The sequence below is a fragment of the Pediculus humanus genome, genomic scaffold (assembly GCF_000006295.1).
Source record: "Pediculus humanus corporis 1103172107895 genomic scaffold, whole genome shotgun sequence".
In the NCBI taxonomy this organism is placed as follows: Eukaryota; Metazoa; Arthropoda; class Insecta; order Psocodea; family Pediculidae; genus Pediculus; species Pediculus humanus.
In genome coordinates this window covers 332,129-353,569 of record NW_002987470.1, presented here as the reverse complement: position 1 = coordinate 353,569, position 21,441 = coordinate 332,129, and the positions used below count along the sequence as shown (strand labels likewise).

Sequence of the window (21,441 nt, the reverse complement as noted above, 5' to 3'; positions counted from 1 at the left end):
CCCTTCCTCCCCCCCTTTTCCTTTCCCCCGTTAAAATTTTAGTTTCGATTGGAAATTAAAATTTTTTTTTTTTTTTTTTTTTTTTTTTGAAACAGAAACAACAGTAACGAAAAAAAAACAAAATGGAGAAAACTGACCAGGCTAAATCCTAACATCGTCCTTTTGCCCCCCGTCCTAACATCGCTCCCCTCCATCCCCCCCCCCGTCAAATAAGCGCCATAATATTAATGTTTATGTGTGCTTGGTAACTTGATAAGCCTGAATAAGTTGTCCAACGAAGACATTTTTTTTTTTTTTTTTTTTACGACCGATCCAGTATTCCGGATGATTCTGTAAGGGCAACTAACCGGATATACCCACCATACTTAAAAAAAAAAAAAAAGTTACCGACGACTAATACTTTTTTTTTATTATCATGAAATGAAAACGTTTAAAAAAAAAAAAAACCTGTTGGTCGATGGCTCGCTCAGCCGGATACCTTTTTTTTTTTTACGTACCAAATGGAATGTCGTACCTTAAAATATTCCGTATAAAAATAATTTTTTTTTTTAAAATAAAAAATTGTAAATTATTTTAAATATAGGTACAACATTTATCAATTTAATATTTGACACAATAAAAAAAAAAAAAGGTAATTGATAAATTAGTAAAAAAAAAAAAAAACGAAAAAACGAAATCCTAACGAGGAGTACATATGTAATAGAGAGAGGGAGTGATAGAAAGAGATGAAATGAGAGAGAGAGAGAGAAAGAGACAGAGAAATCACAGGTACGTGCACGGAGAGAAGTAAAAAAAAAAAAAAAAAAAAAAAAAACTCGTTTCGTGTTGTCAGGGTTTTGGTAATGGCTATTGAAATTGTAATATGATGGGAATTCCCACTGTAAAGACAGATCCGGAGAGAGAGAAAGAAAGAGAGAGAACGAGAGAGAGAGAGAGAGAGAAGGCGGACCTAAGTGAAGTTGTCGGGTTTTGCCGAAGAAACCATTTAATACTTAATGAGTGATGATTCGGCGTACCTGTCTATAGTACCAACAGTGTCAGTTTAAGTTCTCGCGTCGACAAAGTCGGTTGTGTTTTTTTTAATAAAAAAATAAATTATTTACTTTAAATAAAACTTATAAATAAATAAAAATAATAATAATAATAATAATAACGAAAATGTTAACCGTATATGTGATGGCAACGTGTCTTCTTTTCATTCCGACCATTCACGGATCGGCCATTCCCATGTGGGAATATTTATCAAGAGGAGAAAAGGTTTGTTTGTTATCTTATAAATTTTTTCTTATGTTGGCATCATCGATATGGCAGCCAACCCTGTCATCATTATTATTATTATTATTTATTTTATTAATAATAATAATAATAGTGTAATCGTAAATAAACTATTATGATTTCAATCGATGGTTAACATTATTTTGAATCTTAATGACTATTCATTCGTATTTTTATCTCTCTCTCTCTCTCTCTTTCTCTTTCTCGTTCAATCTATCTCTTTCTAACTTTCTAAAATCCTAGCAGGACGAACAACGATCGCGAAAAATAATAAATTTTTTTTTTTTTTAAATTTCACTTTTTTTTTTTTTTATTATTTTTCACGGGTAAATCTCGTTCATGACAGATTTTTTTTCTCTTTCTTTCATTCGTTCCCCCCTCATCCCTCACCCACCCCCGTCTCTCTCTCTCTCTCTCTCTCTCTCTCTCTCCTCATTTTTTCCCCGAGTTCGGTTTATTATTAAATGATGCAAAACCAACGAAAACAAACAAACAAACAAACAACAGAATTCGATTTTAACTACTTGTTTGTTTTGTCGATTTTTTTTTTATGGGTATATATATATATATATATAGAAAATTTAAGGTTAGGTGAAATCATAAAATCTCACGCTCTGCCTACGACTCACTTTCTCGTTTTTTTTTTTTTTTTTGTTACTATTCGCATCACGAATTTTTTTTTTTAAATTTAAAATAAAATAAAAATGACGACAAATTTCATACGGGTATCGAGTAATTACTCGGTAATAATAAAATTTTTGGAACGATTAAGAAACGGTTGAGATTTCGAAAAAATATCGCACACACACACACACACACATTTTCCACGTGTTTGTATTTGATAACGAAACGAAACGAAAAAATTTGAAATGTTTGCCGTTTGTAATTTCGATAACGTTTGTTTAACGGTAAAAAATATTAGTAAACGAAAAGAGAAAAAAAGAGGAAAAATTCGTCTGTCAAATTTCATCATCATCATCATCATTCAGACATTGAATTTTTAAACTTCCCGCCTTTTCTTTATAACTTTATCATTATTATTATTATTATTCGATTCAAATAATTAATTTCAATATAAGGATTTCCTAGTATGGGTTTTATTTTTCATTTTTTTTCAATTTCCTCACGTACTTTTATTATTATTATTATTATTATTATTATTATTTCTTCACTCATTCTTTAAACCTAATATTGACCGTGACCAATTGTTGTAACGTTATCCTTTCATAAAAAAAAAAAAAAAAAAAATTCTTTTTCCTTTTTCCTTTTATTTCTTTCATTGTACGAAATGTTACATCATCATCATCATCATCATCATAGTGTAGATTTTCACTTTTGGTGAAAGTACATGCAAAAAAAAAAAACCGCTTCCAGTGGAAAAATATATAAGTGAAAAACGAGAGAGAGAGAGAGAGAGAGAGAGACGTGAAAAGAAAAATAAACGGAAATTTTTACTCTTTCTCTCTTTCTCTCTCTCTCTCTCTCTTGTAAATAAAAACGAGAAATGTGGCAAATTCAATTCAACGATCGAGTTAAATTTTTTTTACGACGAGTTTTGCAACTTTAAAAAAAAAAAAAAAAAAAAACTAATTAAAAAATTATCAATCGATAAAATCGATACTACTCAGTAATTGCCTGAAAAAAATTTCGAAAAGCTACAAAGAAGAAGATAGAAAAAAAAAAAAAAAAAAAAAGCTGTAACGACAAATAACAAAACCTGTAAATCCTCTCACGGAAATTTTCCCCCAACTATTATTATTATTATTATTATTTGTGAAGACAATGACAAAGTAAACCGCGTACCTTATAATTTTTAAATAGAAAAAAAAAGAAATAATTATTATCATTATCATTTTCCTACATGGATACGTAAAATTCTGTCCAAAACAAATACCAAAAAGAAAAATTTTTCTCAAATTCGACTGACTCCCCCCGTCACGTGGTACTCAATTTTAAAATAAATCGAAAAGAAATAATAATAATAATAATGACGTGTTAATGATTTTTTTTTTTTTTTCGCATAGAGAAAATAAAACCGTGAACTCATCAAAGGTAATTAAAAAAAAAAATGAAAAACACGTAAGAATTTTTTATTATTTAAGGTCAATGCAGTCAACAGACCGTTAGTTGTTTTATTAATTAAGGTTCAGTTTAAAGTATAAAAAGTAGTCAATGTTATAAACACCAAATTTTAAATTATTTCAAATAAATAATTATTATTATTATTATTATTAAAATTATTTAAATGATGATGATGATGATGATGGTGATGGTCGTAAGTAATGAACGTAGCAGTCGTTAATTTTAAATTTTTTTAAATTTATTTTTTTCGAATAGATGAGCCATTTGTTCAGTCTTTTCGTTCAACAAGTTGAAAAACATTGCGCGACAAGGCCAGAACCTGATTGCAGTAAATTACTTTTGGTATACGGTTTGACTAATTTGGCAAAAATGGAAGATGAAAGTTTAGACGACATGGATCCGTATCAAAGAGGAGCCAACGAAATAGGTGAGTGAGAAACAGAACGCAGTCAGCGTTACTACACGTTTTTTTTTTTTTTTTCTTTTCTGCTTCTCCCACGTTTCCGGTTTACGCTCTATGTCCTAATCCCTCCCCCCCTTCCCTCCCCGAGCCGAACACCCACCCGTAATCCTCCTTTTTTTTTTTTTTTAATAATTTAACAAGTCATGAAAATGATCGATTGGTTTTTGTTTTCATTTATTAAATGGTAAAATAAATAACCGTAAATGATTATTAAGGTACGTCACAATACCCCCTACCTACCCCTTCCCCTCCTCACGCGTAAGAGAATAACAACTACTTTCATTTTTAAACGAGAGGAGGAGTAGGAGGAGGAGGTGGGAAAATCGTGGGAGAAGAAGTTTGTTAGGTAGGAAAACGTGTGTGGAAACTAAAAAAATTCAATGAAAAGTATCCTTGTTTTAACCTCATCAAAAAAAAAAACTCTTCGTAAGCCATTCTAAAAGTACGCACGCACTCACGCACTCACGCACTTATAATTAGACCATCATCGTCCTACATCATAAATTTCAACCTCCAAACTCTCGTGTTAGACAAAAAAAAAAATCCGCTACGTGCGTAAATCACGTGATTCTTATTATGAACGCGAACGATTAAAAAAAAAAAAAAAAAATTTTTTTTTTCTTTTTTTTCTTTTATTCCAAAACCTTTGATATTTTATTCTAAAGTAATAAATAAAAAAAAAAAAATAAAGACAAACAAACAGAAAAAAAAATTACGGTATAAATAATAATAATAATAATAATAATAATAATAATAATAATAATAATAATAATAATAATAATAATAATAATAATTAAAAGGTCTAAACGTGTAGAAAGGAAAAAAAAACGCGCGCGTAACTAATTAATCTTATAATATTCGAATATTTTTTGTCGTAATAAATAAAAATGATTAGTAGATGAGTAATAGAAGGCGGTGGAAAAAAAACCTTGTTAATCTCAGGTGTTGGAGATCATCTCGATCACATCAGGTAAAATTAAATCGTCGTTTTTTTTTTAACGTGCGAACGTGCGTGTAACAAGAGAGAGAGAGAGAGATATGTGTTTATCTTAAGGTATACAACACCTTCGATTGACCTGAGGTGAAAAAAAAAAAAAATTGTTCAGACACACGACCTCCTTGAAATTTTTTTTTTTTTTTCTTTTCTTTCCATCGCTTACAAACACGTGAGTTTTTCTGTTTTTTTTTTTTTTTTTTAAGGTTTACTCAAAACATGCATTTATAAAACAGGTTTTGGTCAGGGACGAAAATGTCAATCTTAATGTCTAAGGTTCCTTTTTTTTTTTTTTTATGTTGTTCACATGTGCGAGTTTTTTTTATTAACCGTTTTCATGACGCCCTTGAAATTTTATTTTGACCCTTCTCGCGTTTGTAATGAAAATAATAATAATGATGATTATGATGAGGATAAAAACGATTTTTAATAATAATTATCAATACAACGTAATCGTCATTATTATTATTATTATTATAATGGCAACAGCATCCGTATCGTTTGAAAATGTCAATTGTTATATCAACAACAAACGCGTTTGTTGAAAAAAAAAAAATTATTATGGCGTTTCGCGTCGCAATTAAATTAGTGGGGGGGGAGGTAGGGGACCCAAACGAAATCGCAACCCTGATTTTACAGAGTTCATTGCCATCAACTCGACATTTTTTTTTTTTTTTTAATGAAAAAAAAAATTTTTTCTTTACTCACTCGGTGATGAATTTTTTCCTTTGTTGTTTTGATTTGTTCACGTTTTTCGCAGTTTTATCCACCAACCGGAAATCGCCTGAAAAATAAATATAATTATTATTATTATTATTGTTGTTGTTTTTTCGTTGTCAAAGGTTGAAATCGATTATATTACATCGTAAAATTGTTTCAAATAAAAAAAACGCGGCGTTTCTTATTTAATTTTCTACCTTTTTGTATCCGCCACATATAAATTCTCTCATTATAATCATATTTAAATCTTGTCGTTTTTTTGACATTTAAAAAATGTTTGAGAATTGTGTTAACCGCCGCCATTTTATACATAAATACATCGAAAAGTCATCGTTTAATAAAATAATAATAATAATAGCAGTCGTAATAATGATAATAATAAAATTTATTTAACAATGGGAAGGAAAAAGCAAAAAAAAAAAAAACGTATAAATTTTGCATTTATAAACTAACATTACTCGTTTTATTATTATTATTATCATTATTATTAAAAAAAGCCTTTTTTCAACCTTGTTTTTTTTTTTTTTAAAGTTATTTGACAGTTGAATGTATCGTTTTATTATTATTATTATTATTATTATTATTATTATTATTATTATTATTATTATTATTATTATTATTATTATTATTTGTTTAAAAATAAATGCAAAAAAAAAACAATTTTAAAATGCATATCGAATCGAATCGAATGAACCGTTGTTGTTGTTGTTGTTGTTTGTTTGTTTGGGTAGAAAACAAAACAAAACGAATTCGTACGAAATAACACGATGAAAACAAATCGAACCAAGGATAACGGGGTAAATGACGACGACGACAAGCAGACGACAAAATAAAACAAAACAAAAACAAAAACAAAATAATCCGCGTAATTGATGACACTCGTTAAAACGTCAGGCGCTCTCACATTTTGCATACACGTTTATTCTTCTTCCCCGACTTTTTGCTCTTTTTATCCCCCTCCCTCTTCCCCTACCTCACCCTCCTCCATCCTTAATAATTTACCTTATATTCCACATTTGTGTAATTTTTTTTTTTTTAATAATATTAATTAGCTCATAAAAATTTATTTGCGCACGAATTCAAGGATTTCTTTATTTTATCCGATTCAAGTTCACCTTCGCCATATTATTTTCGTGATTTTTTTTTTTTTTTTTTTTTTTTTTTTAATATTTGATTCCAGCTTCGAAACTTTTTTTTTTTTCGTTGATGTTATTAGAAAAAAAAAAAAATTTAATTTATTATTATTATTATTATTATTATTATTAAATTTTTAGTGATTCGCAATGAGAAACAGAAAAAATAAAAAAGAAAATTTACAACTTTGATGATGATGATGATGATGATTTAAAATATTTTTATTTTTTTATTACGGGGAAAAAAAAAAAACTTAAATTTTTTTTTTTTTTTTACGAGATTCGAGTCTTGATTTTTTAAATTCGTTTTTATTTTCTACCCCTCCACCATCTTGAAAGAATATAAAAAGATTTGATGATAACTCGTTCACCTTTTATAAAAATTTCCAGGTACCTGTGATAAGAAATCACGGTACCAAAGTATACACACACGCACGCACACTCGATTCGTTATAATTAACGGAAGAGAATTTATAAATGTCGTCTGCTAAATAATCGAAGCAGTAGACGCAGTTATCAACAACAGCGCGTAAACGCAATCGTTAAAAAGCGTGGAATTAAAAAAAAAAAAAATTTTTTTTTTCCTTTTTTTTCTCGCCTCTCACGCTTTCGAGTTCTGACGTTTGTATTTTACAATGCAAATTTATGCACTAAATTATATGTACCTGAAATCGATTTCTAGAATTTTCGATTTAACGACAACAAAACCAGTTTACAAATTAAATATCGCAAAAAAAATGCGCGTTGTTTCGAAGCGAAAAAAAAAAATTCCTTATCATAAATTTTTCCAATCTCTCTCTCTCTCTCTCTTTCTTTCTCTCTCTCTCTCTCTCTCTCTCTCTCTCTCTCTCTCTCTCTCTCTCTCTCTCTCTCTCTCTATCTCTCTCTCTTCCTTGTAAATCTACCGATGTGAGTTTTACACGGGATGATAATTACGATTTTTGTTTGTTTGTTTTTTTATCGTGGCACCATCCACGACATTTTTAAAACTGTGACAAATTACTACGTTTTACCAACCGTTCATTGACACACATAAAATACATTCACGGATGTGCTTTGATGCATTTTCACATATTTGGATTTAAATTTCGAATAATTAATTACCGAATAAAAAAAAAAATGTTTTTGTCTTTCCCCCTACCCCTCCCCCTTCCCCTCCCTTTGTTTATCATCATCATTATTATTTTATAACGCGCCCGACAATTTTTCATTAAACCATAATAGAAAAACTTTAATTTTTATAACGTTACGAAATAATAATAGAAAAAAAAAACATGTCCGTTTAATGATTTTGCATCGTCGCCATCATCATCGTGGCGATTGTTCGTTGTTGTTGTTGTCGTAGCACATCAAATTTTAAACGTGGAATTAGATTATATTTATATGACAAAAAAATAATAATAATAATAATTTTTTAAAATAATTTAATACTCGTTAGCTAATATTTAAAAAATATGTTACGGGGTCGAAAAAACAATTTTTTTTTTGCCCGCGTTTTTTTTTTAAATTTACGTCGCATTTTAATGGCGGATGAATGCGTAATAATAATAATAATGACACGATCGTCGTTGTGACAACATATAAAATCACGATGTTTAAATTAAAAAATAATTTTTTTTTATAATTTTCGTCCTACTTTTTTTTTATTATTATTATTATTTTTCGTCGACATTTTGTTTGTTGTTGTCGTATATCGTTAAAAAATTCAACGTTTTAAGTTCAAAATTTAAAAAAAAAACGCGCGCGAAAGATTTTTACGTTTATTTAAAAAGTGAAATTCAAAACGGAAACTGTATTTGTAACGGTTTTTTTCAATAACGAAAACATTGGTTTGTAATAAATGGGAAGTAACCTAAAATCATCGGAAAAAAAAAAAATCTTTCTTATTATTCTTTTCATACATTCGTAAAAAACAATTAATCGTATATTCGTTAAAAAAAAAAAAAGAAACGTTTACATAACGGATATTATTAATAATTGTCTTCTGCTTTCCATATGTTATTTTACGCGGTAAATAAAAAGTTTAAATATTTAATTAACGCGGTGATGATGCACTTTTTTTTTTTTTTTTTTCAAAACCCATCCCTTAAAAAAACATGTACGCTTTTAATTCTTCCTGGGCGTTACGAATTAATTTTGATTGATTGATTGATTGATTGATTGATCGATTTGTATGAACTTGAACTGTATATCATTTGTTATAAAAAAAAAAGAGTAGAATACTACCGTCTTCCGCATTACGTTATTAACAAACCAATGCCGCCGAATTTGAACTTATTTGTGTCACTACTCGTGACACGATCGTAAAAACCAACAAATAATAATAATAATAATAATAATAATAATAATAATAATAATAATAATAATAATGATTAAATGACGATTAATTAAACTTTCTTTCTATGAATTTTTGAAAATGGGTTGATTGATTGATCGATCGATTGATTGATCGATCGATTGATTGATTGATTGATTTTTTTGACAATTATGGTCATGATTTTTCTTTAACCCCCGATTCGTATCGATTTCTTACAGTATACAATGATAATAATAATAATTAATCGTTTTGCATTCTTTTTATATGTAAAAAAAAAAAAAAAAAATTGGGTGTTTTCGGGCGAGTGTAATGTCAAAAAGTGAAATTTTTTTCTTTTTTTTCCCGCCAAAACCTAAAACAAAAACATTCGGCCTACGACCTACATAAAAAAAATAAGCGTGCAAGTGATTTTCACTTCCTCGATTCTTTTATTATTTTCACCAACCTCCGCATGTTCCCCCCCCCTCACAATTTTCTTTTTTTTTTTCCGAATGATATTCGGCAAGTTTATTTCCCTTCCAAAAACCAAACAAACAAACAAACAAACAAACATCACGAGAAATACAAACGACATTATAAATCGAACAACATTTTTTTTTTTTTTAAACAACCAAAAACATTTTTCGCAAGACGGTGCAAAGTGCAATATAAAGTTTCTACGAAATAATAATAATAATAATAATAATAATAATAATAAATTTCAGTATATATATATAATACTATATATAGTATATATATATGTAATTAAAAAAAAAAAAATTTATTTCCAGAAACCGAGAAATATTTAACACGTTCATAATCACTAACCGACTTAATAAGCAAAGACATGATGATGTTTAAGAAAAAATATTTAAAAAAAAAAAACAAGTTTCCCTGTTTTCATCCCGAAATAATTTTTATTTATACGTCCTTGATGTAAAAAATAGGGAATCGTAAAAATAAATAAATAAGTTAATTAATTATTATTCCCCGGCTTAAAAATATTATTAAAAAAAAAATTATGACGCCAAATCATAATGCGACTACGTGACGCGAACGAGTTTTTTTTTTATTTATTTATTAATTTATTAATTTATCATATTTAATTGGCTCATAATTTATACGTTAAAAAAATATTTATTTATTTACGTATGTATGTATCATTTATTTATTTATTTATTAAAAACTTTCACTTAATATGCGATTCGTAGGTCGTAAAGGATTAAAGTTATTTTTTATTTTTTCACGTTTAGTTAGAGACGAAATAAATCGAAGGTCCGGTTTTTTTTTTATTGTTTTTATTATTATTATTTATTTATTTATTTATTTTATTTATTTTTCCCCTTCCCTTATCTCTCTCGCGTTATTGATAAAAAGTCACGGTCGCGTTCGAAAGTTTCTCTCTCTCTCTCTCTGAATTATTTTTAAACCTTGACAATGATCTTCCAGAAAAGAAAATTTTTTTTTTCGAATCGTGATCGTACCTAACAAATAATAATAATAATAATAATAATAATAAAAGGACGACGTGTTATTTTTATCCGAAACAAAACAAAAAAAAATTGTTTTCTTCCGTAAATAAAAAAAATACGACGTTTCCGGTTTTTTTTTTTTTTATTAATTCTTTACTACAGGCTGAACGTACAGGTTTAACATTATTCAAGGTGTCGTTTTGTAGGTTTTATATCTTGTTATTAAAATGCTTTCCCTTCCTGTTCTTCAAAAAAAAAACGCGATGACGACGAATATTTTCAGTTCCGTTTGTTTTAAATAATAAAACAAAAGGACGAAAATAAATTTGTTAAAAAAAAAACATTCACGTTAGGTTTTAAACGGAAAAACCTTTTGAAATGTTTTTTTTTTTTTTTTTTTTTTTTTTTGATACGTAGGAACTTTGAAAAATGAAAACAAAAGAAATAAAAAAACCTTCGTTTTAATTTAAATAATAATAATAATAATGTCGAGAGTTTGACACGTTCGAGTATTAAAATTATTGATGAATGAAAAAACCTAAACAAAAAATTCGTATACCCACGCCATTTGTTTTTTTCGTACCTTAAAAATTGCGTAATTATAAGGCGTTGTTGTTGTTGTTGTTGTTTAAAATTTTCGCGAGATTTGTAATACTTAAGATTGTTTTTTTTTTTTTTTTTTTTTTTTTTGTTTTAACAGTTTGGGATTCGATGATGAAAGGAAGTTCGAAATACAGCAGAATACACGGATATGGTAAACCAACGACCGAAAGATACATTGGCTCGAGTTCAACGCCTAACGGTTTGGATACGTATAAAAATCCCGACGATTTAGAAGTTTCCGATCCGGGTTCTTTGGGTGCCGCAAGCAATTTAAACGTTGAAGAAACCGAACCACAATCGTTTCTTCTTGGTCCAATGGTCGTTCGAGTTCTTCCTAACGGAATGCCTATTCCGGGTGAGTTTTTAAAAGAAAAAATCTTTTTTTTTTTTTTTTTTTTTTTTCATTTTCTTTGTTTTTTCCCCGTTATCATTATTATTATTATTAATTCCCCCCCCCTTCCCTCTCTATTCATTTTCAGGAGAAAAAAATCAATTGCCTAAAGACGAAGATATCGAAGATTTTGCACCGGCTAAATATTGGACTTTTCCCGTTAACGAATTATCTCCACCGAACAAATTAGTCAGAGAAGAAGATGATTTGAAATCTCCCGTGGCCGCTTACGAGTATAAAACGACACACAATCCAAGATTTCGTCATCAAATTCAAAATTCCTACAGGATTAAATCGTCTACCGATATCGTTTCTACTTCCACGTCTTCGACCACCACCACCGCCACCCCCAATTCATTAAAACATTAAACGAACGTTATTTATTTACATGTCCCCCCCTTCCCCTCCCCATTCCCCATTTTGCAATACGAGCTTTGCCCCCATTTTCATTTGCTTGATCATCATAATTATTTATTCATATTATCATCATTATTTGTTATTACTATTATTATTATTATTATTTTTTAATTTATTGTAATTATTATTATTATATATATATTTTTTTTTTGAATATTTTTTCTCTTACGTGAGAAAAATAAGAAAAAACGTATAAAAAAAAAAAGTGTCCATTAATTAATTAATTAATTAATTAATTATTATTATTATTATTATTATCTAAAGGTAGTGAATAAGTGCAAAGCTCTTATGTTGCTTCCTGTGATGTACAAAATTATTTATACATATATAAATATATATATAAATAAAAATATTTATTAGTATTATTAATAAATAATATTTATTCGTATTATTTATTAACAACGTTAATTTAGTGTTATTCAGACTTTGTGTATATACATATATATAAAATTAAGGTTATAAATTTAAATATATTATTATTATTATTATTATTATAATTATTACTATTATTATTAATATATATAATAAACGTGTCTTGTATTTATTTATCCGAATATCCCGAATCCCGAAATAAATTACTATCCGAAAAAAAAAATAATAATAATAATAAAATTTTTTTTAAACGACGTCGAGAGAAGAGAGAGAGAGAGAGAGAGAGAGAGAGAGAGAGAGAGAGAGAGTAAACAAATTTTTTTTGTTATACTCGATGATGATGATAACGGTAATTTGTAATTACGTAATACCTATGTAATTATCTCATTACAGCGTTTGAAAACGATTCGCGATGTGAAAATCATATATATATTGATGGGTAATATGAAAACGTGACACACACACACACGTGGCATTGACATTAAAGGTAATAATAATAATAATAATAATAATAACGATGAGAGAAAAAAAAATATGTTAAAAATTTTAAAAATTCTTCATGAAAATTTTCAATATTATTAAACAATAAGTCAAAGAAAAGGTCAAGTTTAGTAATTGTTTTCTGACTCTAGTAATAAATAAAGTAATTTATTATTATTATTATTATTATTATTATTATTATTATTATTATTATTATTATTATTATTATTATTATTATTATTATATTGTCGATGTAAAAAGAAGGAAATCTTCTTTTTCTTTTGTTTTTGTTTTTTATGCGTTTACGTATTTATATGATTTATCATTTATTTATTAATGTATTATTAACGCCTTTGTCCCGTTGTTTTTATTATTATTATTATTATTAATGTTTTCCCGTTCCAAATCGATTCTACAAATTATTCAACATAAATATCGCGATTTTAGATATGGATTTCGATCTAATTTAAAATGAATTTGCATACATTATATTTCCTTTTCTAATAATTTAATTAATTTTTTCTAAAATTATTTCTACGAAAATTTACATTGGAATGTGGCTGACTGACTGACTTGGAGGTTTTCTAAGATTTAGAAAATGTCAACGTGTTTTCCTTTTATTTGTATTTTTTTTTAAAAACAATTAATAGTTTTTAAACGTTTTTGACGGGGGGGGGGGTCATCAAAATTAAACAACAACGTCAAATTCGATGGAAAACTGGAAAAATGTTTGTCGTAAGGTTTAAGAAAAAAACAGAGAGAGACATAAACAATATCCAGACGAAAATAATTTGTTTTCTGACCTTTGTCATCATCACTGACGGTTATATACTAAAAATCACCGGTTATATTAATGAAAACGTAATTAACATATGGCTAAATATTAATAATAATAATAATAATAATAATAATAATAATAATAATAATAATAATAATATTTAAATAAACCATTCGGTTAATTCTTATATTTATTCCTTTTTTCCCAACGAGACCTTGAGGTATGTGTGTGCGTGTATCTATTGAAATAGTTTATTCGAAAAAGTGCGTATCAAAAAATATATAAAAAAAAAAACCTGAATTAATTTTTATACACAAATACAAAATTTGTTATGAAAAATCGAGGAAATGAATTTTGCGAATAACGTTCGTTTTTTTTTTTTTTTTTTTTAAATAAATTTTCCGCATGAACAAAAGGAAGTTAATGTCCTTCGTTATTATTTCCTTCCAATAAAAAAAAAAAAAAATTTTACAAGGAATTATTTTGCAAAATGTCAAGGCGTTTTACACGAACGACAAATTAATAATTATATAAAAATTAAAAATCGTTTGATTAAATTATATTAAAAAAAAAAAAAAAAAAAAAAACCGTGTCGAATCATACCGGAAATAATAATAAAGGTATAACGGAACTTCTATTTTCAAGATCGATTAAACATGTCCGATAATACATTAAGAAAATTATAGAGTTTTAATAAATTTCAATGCCGCGTAAATACACAAAAAGGTGCTAATAATATATATTTAATCTGATATTTTATAATAATCGTTGCGTAATTTTTAATGAAATCTTATTCGGTTATACAACAACAACAACAACAAAATGATTCATGCTTTTTTTTAACCGCGTTGAGGGATCTAATATGAAAGATAGAAAAACCAACCAAACAAACAAACAGCAAACAACAACACAAACACCCTAACGAAAACAAACAAGTTTCTATTTCCTATACTCAATGAAACCTTAACAAAACGGTAAACTACGCATTTGACAATAATAATAATAATAATAATAATTTTTTCTTTAAATCAAATCTTAATCGATTCCCTTTTTTTTCCTTCACATCCTTGAATGAAAATGAAAAAAAAACTGGCAAAGCTCAAAACGACAAAAGAAATATATAAAACCTTGAATGATAAAACCTTAATGAATAAAAACACGCCCATGTTTTTTAACAATGATAATGATAATGATGGGGAGTAGAAAATTATTTAAAGGAAAGATGATAAAAACATTGTGATAAATATAATCACATACCTTAATGTAAATTAATTAAAGTCCAAATTTTTGTCCTTTTTTTATTCGATGATGTTATTCAGGTACATTTTTTTCCTCCTAATTTATCCGTGGATAAAGTTGTTTTTTTTGCTCCATCATCATAATTAATTGTTTCAGGTGTTAGATGTATAGTTTTCGTGTGGTGGAATCATCGTGTTAAAATTTTATTATTTAACCGATTTCCTAAAAAAAAAAAAAAAACAAAAATAATTTTGATAAGTTTTCCATAAAACTCCCTACTCCCCACCAAATGCTGTACTCCTCTGAAACGCAAATAATTTGATATTTTAAATTTAATGATTGTACATAAATTTATTAAATGTTTTTCTTCTTCTTCTTCTTCTTCTGTATAATCGACATGAAAACATTAAAATGTTTTATTTTAAAAGGATACTAATTAAACAATAAAATTTAATGTTTTATTGAAAAAAAAAAGATAACAAAATGTTAAAATTATATTTAATTACATTGAATTTTGCATGTAAGACACAAAAAATGGCGTTACGGTGGTGATTTGCAATAAATTATTATTTTTTTCTATTTACAAAATCATTATTAATAAAATGTGTTATAATAATACCTTAAGGTATGATTCAGAATTTGCATTCACGTTTATACACATACACATACATGCACATACACACAGTGGTTCATATGGCCTTACCCTTTAATTCTTTAACTACTCAATGGCAATTATGCCTAACAGGTGTTAAAAATTAAAATTGACTACCAACCAACCAACCATCCACATGCATTATTCAAGTTTTTTATCATTATTATTATTATTTGTTTCGTTTCTTTACAGTATTATTATGCATAATTGTTATTAATTGAATTTTTATAATGAAATAATTTAAGTATGATTATGATGATGATGATGATGAGTGGTAACATAATAATCAACAACCCTGGTAATAAACAACTCTTCTTCAGCAGGTTATATTTGCATAAACAATTCAAAATATGATCTCAGGAACGGTATTAGTCCAAGTATATGCAAATGTTTAAATGAAAGCCTAAGAACAAAATGTTTTTTTGTTGTAAAAATGATTGTGAGAAACTTTTGTCTTAAACATTAACTTTAAATTTTTATTTAACAAGTGAATTTTCAAAGGTAGTTAAACAAAACAAACACAATTTGAGAAATTGTGTTTGTTTTGTTAGTTTCTCAAACTATCCAAGGCAAACATTATGTTTGTTATAATAACATTATGTATTTAATATGATAAAATACAACAAAAAGTTTTTCTGCTTTGTTCCTATATCAATTGTCTTTTGTATTTGTAATTTATTTATTATCATTTATATTTTAATATCATATATTATTAAACTTTAATAAATTTAATGATGTGAACCTTGGCATTTTGAGGACCTAAATAAATTGAAAGTCACTTAAAAATATTTTTTTGATTAAAGTAAATAAAAATTGGCCTTAATTCATACAAGGATAGAAGACAAATACAATTCTTAAATGTCGTTTACTGTATCTTCTTCTCATGTTTTATCATATATTTATATATATAAATTATACTTTTATAAAAAAATAGGTTTAAAATAATCTTGATGATGTCTGTTTTGTTTTGTCTTTTTTTCAAAGCCTTAAATTTAATATGTGTTTCACTTGAATGAAATGAATTTAGTTGACATAAGCATTTTATTATCATGAATTTAAAATTGCATACATATACAAGTTTTCAAATAACGGTATAATTCTTTTTTTTAAAAAAAAAAAAAGTCAGCTTACTCTGACATTTTCTTTTATTTTTAATTGTTTTGTCTGACATTTTTGCATTAATGCATAAACCATAGTTGTTTTGTATAAAAAACGTTGTTTTGATAAAATTAAAGTTATACACAGTTCTAAAAAAAGATGAACAAACAAAGAAACGAAAGGATGGTTTCGATAAAGTTAAAAATTTGTGAAAAATTTTTTTTCCTCAATCTAAATTAAAAATGATCCTATTCACAAAATGGCGGAAGATAAAAATTTATACCCCTAAAAACCGTTAAGAATTTTTTAATAGATTTCAATTGTTCAAATGTTATATAAAACTATTTTGAATTTATTAATGAATTTTTTATTTAAATATTCATTATTTTAAATTATTTTCTTTTCGATTAAATTAGAGATGGTTTAAATATGTAATTTTTTTCTTTTTTGAATTTTCGGTTCATCAAAAATGGAAATGTAGTAGAAATTCTATTGGCATAAAAATTTATCTGATACAATCCGAAAATAATACAAACTTTTTTCGATGAAATTAGTCATAAATAAAATTAAAAGTTAATTAATTTTTCTTTTTAATTCTTATAATTAAATGATAGATTACTTTTTGCCAAAAGAAGCGGAAAAAAATTGGCATGAAAATTTAATTTTACTTTTAAATGTATGAATATGGCTTACAGTTAAGAAAATTCTTCTTTCCTTTTCTTCCTTATTGTCCCGTGTTTTTTAATTACTTCTTAATTACTATCTGGCACAATTTTTTTTAAAAATCTTTCATAAATCATGATTTTAAAATCAAACCACCAAAAACTGAAAAAGTTTCTAAGATTTTTGCTACTATTTAATAATTTTGCTATAATTTAGAAAAACAAAATGTCGCTTTGGAAGTCCTTAAACCGTTTATGTGTACAATACAATAATTTTAATAAGAGAATTGTCACAAAAAATATTTTTAATAATGGGTAATATAAATACTACGATTTTTATTTTATAAATAATTTATTATATTTTACGAATTATTCGAGATTTATTAATTTGCGAATCGGATAAAAGTAAATCAATACTTAAAAAATTTTGAAATTTTAGATGTTCCACTACTTACATTCATCCAACAGTTTCAAACTGTGCTATTCATATTTCTAGTATAAATAATGATATAATGGAATTTTTCGATGATAAAGAAAATTGGGGAGCCAGAGAAGTTTTAGTAGGTAGATCGTGGAAAGTAGAGGAACTTAGAATTAAATCAAATTCTGATTTACATAAGTTATGGTACATACTATTGAAAGAAAAGAATATGTTACTTACCATGGAACATGAATATAATGTAAATAGTTAATTGTAATTTTTATCGTTATGTGGTATTATTCGATAAAGTGTTAACCCGAGTTTTTTTTTTCTTACGTAGAGAGTTTACAAACCAATGCCTAATCCTGAAAGAATCGATAAAGTTGAAGAAAGTATGGAAAATTTAGAAAAAGTTGTCAGAGAAAGAAATCGAGCATATTATGAACTTGAAACGGGGAAAACAGGAGAACGTCCTTTCTGTGATAAAACAAATTGTTTTGGTATAATTTTTTTTTAAATGAATTTATTTATTAAAAATATTAATGATTAAATATAATTTTTTTTGGTTGTAATACTAATTTTTAAATGATGTTGTAGGTTTAACTTACAAGTACAAAATGAATCAGCATAAAATACCATCTTATTTAAATAAAAAGTATTTGGAAAAAGATAAGTTAGAAAATCAAACGGATGATCATGTTTATATTCAAAACTTTTTAACAAGACTCAAAGAGAAAAGAATGAAAAGAGATAATTATTACAAAAGGTATGATAACTATAACTAGTTTTTTTTTTTTTTAATGATTAGTTTTTATATTTTATTAACCAAAAAACCTGTGCATATTTTTGAAATGTCTTGGTTTGAGTTTTGTGTGACACTAAACTTAAAATTTTTATAAATTTCACAGTATTTTCATTTTACAAAATGATTTTAACAAAATTATTCCCATTTGGAAGCATATTTATACTAATTAATATATATATTATGTACATATTTTAAAATATCAAATAAGTATAATTTTAAGATATTAGAAAGTTATAATATATATATTTAAAATTCAATATTAATTTCAGGAAAAGATACAATGTAGTTTGTAACTTGCTTAAACGATTTCCTGATTTGGATGAAGAAGCATTAAAAGAACGATTTCCAGATGTTGATATTGAAATGGCTAAAAAAGATAAAAATTCAAGAGGCAATCGTGAAAATCTTTATTAAAAATATTTAAATTTAAAAATTTAATAAATTTTTTTTAAAATAAATAACATTAGTTTTATTTAATAATTTATATTTTATAAAAATATGTCAGTTGACAAAGCTTTGTGTTACATATTTTTTTTTTTTTTTTTTTGAATAATTATTTACGTAATTATTACATACGACTTAATGCAATATAAAAAATTTTAAAATGGAAAATAATAAATTCGAGAATAATTCATTTACAATTTAGACGATAGCAAAATAGTCGTAAAAAAATTTTTTGCTACCAATCATAAACCGAATGGAAGATATCTTTTGCGTAAATTAACAGTAGTATTTGTACCATGAAAAAATGGCGGATGAAAGTGAGAGTTATCCATTGCACGAATGCGTTTTTAAAGGTGACGTGAGAAAACTATCTTTATTAATTAGATTAAATGACATTAGCAAGAAAGACAAACATGGTAAGTGCATATTGGTAAACTTTTTAAAATCTGTCGATTTCCTTAACACCACTGCCACATCGTGAGATATTTCTATTTTTGGACATAATTTGACGTTTATAAAATTGATGAGAACATTTCCCTGTTTAAATCTTTTTAAGTTTAATGAGCTTTATTAATTTTTCTATAATCTATTTTAAAAACAAACCTTCTAAATTAAAAAAATTAAATGAAAAATTATTTTTATAAATAACAATCTTAAACTTATTTATTTTTTATCAACAAAAAAGTTATTTTCTCTCTCAATATTTTTCATACCTGTAATATTAAAAAAGATGAACAATTTTTTTTGTTTTACTTTATTTAATTTACTTTTTTAATTTGTTTTTCTAGGAAATACAGCATTACATTTGGCAGTTATGCTTGGAAGAAAAGGTTATTTTCTATTTCCTTTTTTAACATAGCGTGGTATGTTTTTTAGGTTATAATTTAAATATTTTATTTAATTTTTAGAGTGTGTCCAATTGTTGCTGGCTCATGGAGCTCCAGTTAAAGTAAAAAATTTGGCTGGATGGAATCCCCTAGCTGAAGCTATTAGCTATGGGGACAGGCAAACCAGTAAGATTTATTTTTTTATTTTTTTCACTAAAAAATTACATTTATTTATAAATAATTATAATTACCTTTTTTGAAACATTTATTTATTATTTTTTTCTTTGTAGTATGTTCATTGGTGAGAAAAGTTAAGCAGCAAGCTAGAGAGCAAATGGAAGAGAGGCGTCCCAATCTTGTAAAAGCTTTAAATCAAATGGGTGATTTTTATATGGAATTGAAATGGGACTTTCAAAGTTGGGTACCCCTTGTTTCTAGAATATTACCATCTGATTTATGTAAAATAAATAAAAAGGGATCTTGCATAAGACTCGATACAACATTAGTCGATTTTAACGATATGAGATGGGAAAGAGGAGATATTTCATTTATATTTAATGGAAACGAAAGGCCGAATAATTCGTTAACAGTGCTAGACAATAAGGCGAACATATATCAAAGAGTTAAATATGAGGAAAGTGAAGTGGAAATAGAAGATGAAGTAGATATATTAATGTCATCAGACATAATGGCTGCTCAAATGTCGACTAAGTCAATCTCTTTTAGTAGAGCTCAAACGGGATGGATTTTCAGGGAAGCACGAAAGGAAATGGTCGGATCTTTTCAAGCTGATTTTTATGTGATAAACGGAATGCTTTTGGAGTCTCGTAAAAGGCGAGAACATTTAACTGAAGAAGACTTGCAAAAGAATAAAGCTATAATGGAAAGTTTAACCAAAGGCTCTGCCTCAGCTTTGGATTCCAACGGAGAAGTAAACAATTTTACTTTGATTTTTACCTCTTTTTTTTTTTAAATTTCCCTAATTTGATTTTTTACAAACGAATTTGTTTTTTAGCCTAGCAGAAGAGCTTCTTTAACTCCTCCTCCGGAAAGTAAAGTTACCTGGAACGAATACATATCAGCAGAACCTGGGGAGCATCCAACATTAGGAAGAGAAATAATGTACAAAGAAAGTACAAAAGCTTTTAGACCTACATTAGCAATGGTATTATTTATTGTTTTAATTATTTAACTATCATTGTGTACTTTACGTTTCATTTTAAATATTATTCAAGGTCTTTTTAAAAACCATTATTATTATTCTTTTATCGCAAAAAAACGTATGACCCTCAAAATTTATCAAAAAAAAAAAAAATCTTAAATTTCAATTTGAATGGTTTTTTTGAATTAATAAAACTTGGCAGTTGTTGTTTTTAAATTATTCTTTTCGCAAATGTAAAAACCATTATTATTATTATTATTATCAATCAATCATTTGTATTATGTCTCATGTTTTGTTGATTTTTTTTTTTTTTTTTCCTGTTTAATTTCAGAGCCAGGATTTTCCATTAACGGTTGACATGCTTTTAAACGTATTGGAAGTGATTGCTCCGTTCAAACATTTCAACAAATTAAGAGATTTTATACAATTTAAGTTACCCTCCGGATTTCCCGTCAAATTAGATATACCTATATTGCCGACCATATCGGCAAAAATCACATTCCAAGAATTCGAATTTCGAAATAATATATCACCGGAACTTTTTGAAATCCCTCCACATTATGTTGAAGATCCCACAAGGTAATATTTATAATTCAAATATGGCGTTTTTTTCATTTGTAAGACCCAATGCACGATAAAGATTGATAATTACGGT

The 21,441-nt window shown here is 26.7% G+C and overlaps 4 protein-coding genes across 4 annotated transcripts; all 4 read left to right on the top strand.

Annotated features, from left to right (window-relative positions):
- Positions 1–3,262: 3,262 nt before the first annotated feature.
- Phum_PHUM397310 (uncharacterized protein) lies at positions 3,263–4,166 on the top strand (the record flags this gene model as incomplete). Its single annotated transcript, XM_002428647.1, has 5 exons — positions 3,263–3,267; positions 3,300–3,327; positions 3,378–3,431; positions 3,613–3,784; positions 4,126–4,166. The coding sequence occupies 5 exons, from the start codon at positions 3,263–3,265 to the stop codon at positions 4,164–4,166; spliced, it is 300 nt and encodes a 99-aa protein (XP_002428692.1).
- A 6,983-nt stretch (positions 4,167–11,149) lies between these two features.
- Phum_PHUM397300 (uncharacterized protein) lies at positions 11,150–11,798 on the top strand (the record flags this gene model as incomplete). The annotated part of the gene is made up of 2 exons (XM_002428646.1): positions 11,150–11,393; positions 11,518–11,798. 2 exons carry the CDS (start codon positions 11,150–11,152, stop codon positions 11,796–11,798), a joined length of 525 nt encoding a protein of 174 aa, XP_002428691.1.
- Positions 11,799–17,353: 5,555 nt separating this feature from the next.
- Phum_PHUM397290 (uncharacterized protein) lies at positions 17,354–18,767 on the top strand (the record flags this gene model as incomplete). Its single annotated transcript, XM_002428645.1, has 5 exons — positions 17,354–17,442; positions 17,567–17,807; positions 17,889–18,048; positions 18,146–18,314; positions 18,623–18,767. The coding sequence occupies 5 exons, from the start codon at positions 17,354–17,356 to the stop codon at positions 18,765–18,767; spliced, it is 804 nt and encodes a 267-aa protein (XP_002428690.1).
- A 334-nt stretch (positions 18,768–19,101) lies between these two features.
- Positions 19,102–21,369, top strand: Phum_PHUM397280 (ankyrin repeat domain-containing protein 13C, putative; the record flags this gene model as incomplete). The annotated part of the gene is made up of 6 exons (XM_002428644.1): positions 19,102–19,213; positions 19,586–19,627; positions 19,706–19,810; positions 19,915–20,555; positions 20,640–20,789; positions 21,118–21,369. The coding sequence occupies 6 exons, from the start codon at positions 19,102–19,104 to the stop codon at positions 21,367–21,369; spliced, it is 1,302 nt and encodes a 433-aa protein (XP_002428689.1).
- Positions 21,370–21,441: the final 72 nt, after the last annotated feature.